Source organism: Olea europaea, unplaced genomic scaffold, assembly GCF_002742605.1.
Source record: "Olea europaea var. sylvestris unplaced genomic scaffold, O_europaea_v1 scaffold1871, whole genome shotgun sequence".
Taxonomy (NCBI): Eukaryota; Viridiplantae; Streptophyta; class Magnoliopsida; order Lamiales; family Oleaceae; genus Olea; species Olea europaea.
The window spans coordinates 123,195-127,232 of NW_019236504.1; the positions used below are offsets into that span (position 1 = coordinate 123,195).

A 4,038-nucleotide genomic window follows, 5' to 3' on the forward strand; every position below is an offset into this window, starting at 1 on the left:
CTAAAGGAGTCGCCAGTTTGAGATTGTGAAGTAGCCATTTGAGATGGAACGATGTTTTTCAGAGTTACGTAGCAGAGAAGCAAAAGATGAACAGTAAATCATGGGAGAGACGCGAAAAATTTGAGGCGTGATTTAGTGGTGCAGTGAAATGACGTGTTTGGGGGGTTATAAGGGTTAGCAAAACGACGCACCTTTTCAAGTTATAGAAGAAAACAACGATTGAAATTCTTGAAAATTTCGAATGTTGCTGGAAACACAAAGTGAATATGGCAAAATTTAATAATTATTATTAATTCTGTTATATTGGGGGGTAATTGTTGACACATAAAAATTCAGCCCAAATCGAACGGCCCAAGGAGTGAAGCCCAATTGGAGGATCTCCAAATCAGATAGCCCAAAAAACGAAGCCCAATCAAACAAATCAAGATGAAGGCCCAAATAGGGAGGCCCAAGAACACGGTAACGCCATCGCCCAAGTTTGCAAGTCGCCCAAAATCTGAGCGAATGGAGTGCCATACAGTCGCCCAGAGCTGCTACTCAATTCTCGCCCAAACCTTCAAGTCGCCCAAGGTCTTAACAAACATAAAGCGTTGTAGTTATCAAGAAGTGCAGTTATCAAAGCAGTTATTAAAGCAGCCCTATCACGTTCCACGATTCAAGGAATTCAATCGAAAGCGGTGGAACGACGAAGAGTAATGGTAGCAGTTAAAAAAGATAGTTTTCATGACAAGTTGACCATTACGAGGAAAGTGGGCAGTTATAGGACGATCAAGCAGTTTTTAGGCTGTTGATCACAAAGAGATCGTCCATGAAGTATAAAAGGGAGAAAAGACATAAAGCAAAAGACCGAATCAAAAACTCTCGAACAGAGAACATGTAATTTTAATTTTCTTAGTTTTAGAATTAAACACTTTTTTCAGTAACTCGTGTACTTGCGCCCCTTGGAGGCACTTTGTTTTCGATTTCCAATTGTAAAGTCATCGCCAATAAAAGAACACCCATTTTTGGGACTTTGTCTCAAAAGGTTTGTCCCTTATACAATCGTCTGATCCTCTTTTAATTGTTAGCGACTAACCAGCGCGAAACAGTTATTATCCGTGTTCAATGATATGAGATTTTGATGTTGCAATTGATTTTGGCGGAATGTTTGAAATTATAGGCTTTAGTGTTTATATTTGATTTCCTTTCATTTTTTCCTTTAAACCCTTTTCATCCGAATTTGTTTCTCGTCGTTGGGGTTTATGTTGTAATTGGAGTTGTTGTTGCCTGCTGTTAAGGAAAAAATTTTAAGTATGTAATCTGTACTGTATATTGTTGTAAATCGTCCTTGGAGTGCTAGGCAAGAGCCAAAAAAAAACTCTCAACTTTAATTATTGAAGCTTACCATCGTTGGATCGCCAGAGTCACAATTGAACATCCCTAATTTTCTACTCCACAATAGAAATGTCTGGTTTTGTCACTGACCACCACCATACACCAAAGCTTTTGCAGTCGACGACTCCAACATTTTCCAAATAAAAATGGTAGCCCATCTATTAATGTTGGATATAAATGCAAAGACAAGAATACCCCTAGCTAATCCTTACAAAACAACATAGGTTTAGCCGCAGCAAATCTCCAACTCCGTCCCAACCCCAACCCCCGCCACCTTAGATCTTACTTATAATTCGATTAACTAGATTTTTCTTTTCTTGAAGAAAAGATGATCCAATTATCTAAAACAAACACGTCCCTATACATAGAATCCGAATTAATTCCAATTTCAAGTCCGTTTTGAGCCAAGGAAAATAATCAATTATAAGCATAATATACGACACCACAGAGAGAAACTTTCACCTCTACCGCAGGCCCACAATTTTTATCCTGCAACCGCCGTGGATGGGCCAATCATCTTCCAGATCGAGGCCAAGATCATCCAAACACGCCGTGATCTCGCCGTTGCCATCAGATTCCGCTGAACCAGTTGGCATCATGTCCGATACGGACGACGTCATCAGTGGGAGTGACTACACGTCGAACCTGCCGGACGAATGCCTGGCCTGCATTTTCCAGTTGTTATCGTCCGGCGACCGGAAGTGTTCTTCCATTGTGTGCCGCCGGTGGCTGAGAATCGAGGGCCAGAGTCGACACCGCTTATCGTTGAATGCTAAGTCTGAGCTTACATCCGTTATCCCCAAATTGTTCTCGCGCTTCGATTCGGTCACTAAGCTTGCGCTGAAGTGCGATCGTAGATCTGTTAGCATAGGAGATGATGCGTTGATTCTGATTTCTATGAAGTGTAGGAATCTCACCAGGCTGAAGCTCCGTGCCTGTCGCGCCATAACTGATGATGGAATGGCTGCTTTTGCCCGAAACTGTAATAGTTTGCGGAAATTCTCATGTGGATTTTGCAGTTTTGGGGCCAAAGGCATGAATGCCTTGCTCGATAATTGCGAATTTCTTGAAGAATTATCGGTGAAGCGATTGTCTGGTGTCACTGATGGTGTTGGAGCAGAGCCAATCGGACCGGGAAAAGCTGCTGGAGCTCTGAAAGTTATTTGTTTGAAAGATCTTCACAATGGTCAGTGTTTCGGGCCTTTGATTATTGGGTCCAATAATTTGAGGAGTTTGAAGTTGTTCAGATGTTCCGCTGATTGGGACAGTTTATTGGTAGTGATAGCATATCGGGTTACTGGGCTCGTGGAGCTTCATCTGGAGAAGCTTCAGGTGAGTGATCTCGGGCTCTCAGTCATTTCAAATTGTGTGAATCTTGAAATATTGCATTTAGTGAAAATCCCTGAGTGTACTAATGCTGGACTTATGGCTGTTGCGGAAAATTGCAAGCTGATTAGGAAGCTGCATATTGATGGATGGAAAACAAATAGAATAAGTGATGATGGGTTAATAGCTGTTGCAACTCATTGCCCTAATTTGCAAGAGTTGGTTCTAATTGGTGTGAATCCCACAAGGTTGAGTTTAGAGAAGTTGGCAACGCATTGTCAAAATTTGGAAAGATTAGCATTGTGCGGGAGCGACACTGTTGGGGATGCAGAGATATCGTGCATAGCTGCAAAATGTATTGCACTGAAGAAGTTGTGCATAAAAAGTTGTCCAGTGTCGGACCATGGCATGGAAGCATTGGCTGGTGGGTGCCCCAATTTGGTGAAAGTGAAGTTCAAGAAGTGTAAGGGGGTGACATCTGAGGGAGCCGATTGGTTGAGGGCAAGTAGAGGTTCTCTTGCTGTGAATTTGGATGCCATGGCGCCAGAAATACAGGATGGGAGTGCTAGGGAGCTAGAAGCTAGTGATATTGGAATTCCACAAACAGACGACCAAACTAGGGGCATTAATAGCTGGAGGCCAATGTCTTTTAAGGTGAGGTTAGGGCTTTTAAAGGGGAGGGGCTTAGTTGCTTCCACATTGAGGCGGTGGTCTAGCTTTGGTGGCAGTTCTCGGAATAATTTGGAAAGAAGTTGAGCAGGATTTGTGGTGGGCAACTCCCATTCCTTGTCCGTTCACAGTATTCTGCATTGTAGTTCGATATATTTATTTCTGTTTGCTGTTGAATGTCATTCAGTAATCTCCATTGTTGAGAATAGTCAGTGATTTCCCGTGTGCTTGTGAGTCTGATTTGTATGATGGGATGCCTCTTGACATGATAGTTGGGGTCTCTAACCTTGCTTCCTTAGTTTAAACAGGAAGGAGGAAATGCCTAATAATCTCTTTATACCAAGACCTTTTCGTTGTCCTCAACTGACTAACATGTGTTAAAGCATCCAGTTAGTTACCAGCCATATTCATGTCCTTAGTCAAGTTGCGAAAAATGATGCCTTGAACATATGAAATTGTTGGATGTCAAATCGTTTTATGTTTTCTAATTCTTTCAGAATGTTGATCATCAGAACAAAATGAATTAGTTTCCTATACTGCATTCTCTAAGTCCCTTGTACTCCTTACGAACATGTACAGTTAAACCTCGATAAAGTAATACACTCGGGATCGAAAAAAAATATTCATTTAGCGAGGTTATTTATTTATCGATAAATGAATAAATTATTC

The 4,038-nt window shown here is 41.5% G+C and overlaps 1 protein-coding gene across 2 annotated transcripts; it reads left to right on the forward strand.

The window, feature by feature from the left end:
* The first annotated feature begins 1,629 nt into the window (after positions 1–1,629).
* Positions 1,630–3,839, forward strand: LOC111378818 (F-box protein At1g47056-like). Of its 2 annotated transcripts, XM_023002090.1 has the most exons (2): positions 1,630–2,706; positions 2,824–3,839. In XM_023002090.1, the coding sequence occupies exons 1-2, from the start codon at positions 1,879–1,881 to the stop codon at positions 3,454–3,456; spliced, it is 1,461 nt and encodes a 486-aa protein (XP_022857858.1). In that variant the 5' UTR covers positions 1,630–1,878; the 3' UTR covers positions 3,457–3,839. The 2 variants fall into 2 exon arrangements, with proteins under 2 accessions (XP_022857858.1, XP_022857857.1); XM_023002089.1 differs by having other exon boundaries at positions 1,630–3,839.
* Positions 3,840–4,038: the final 199 nt, after the last annotated feature.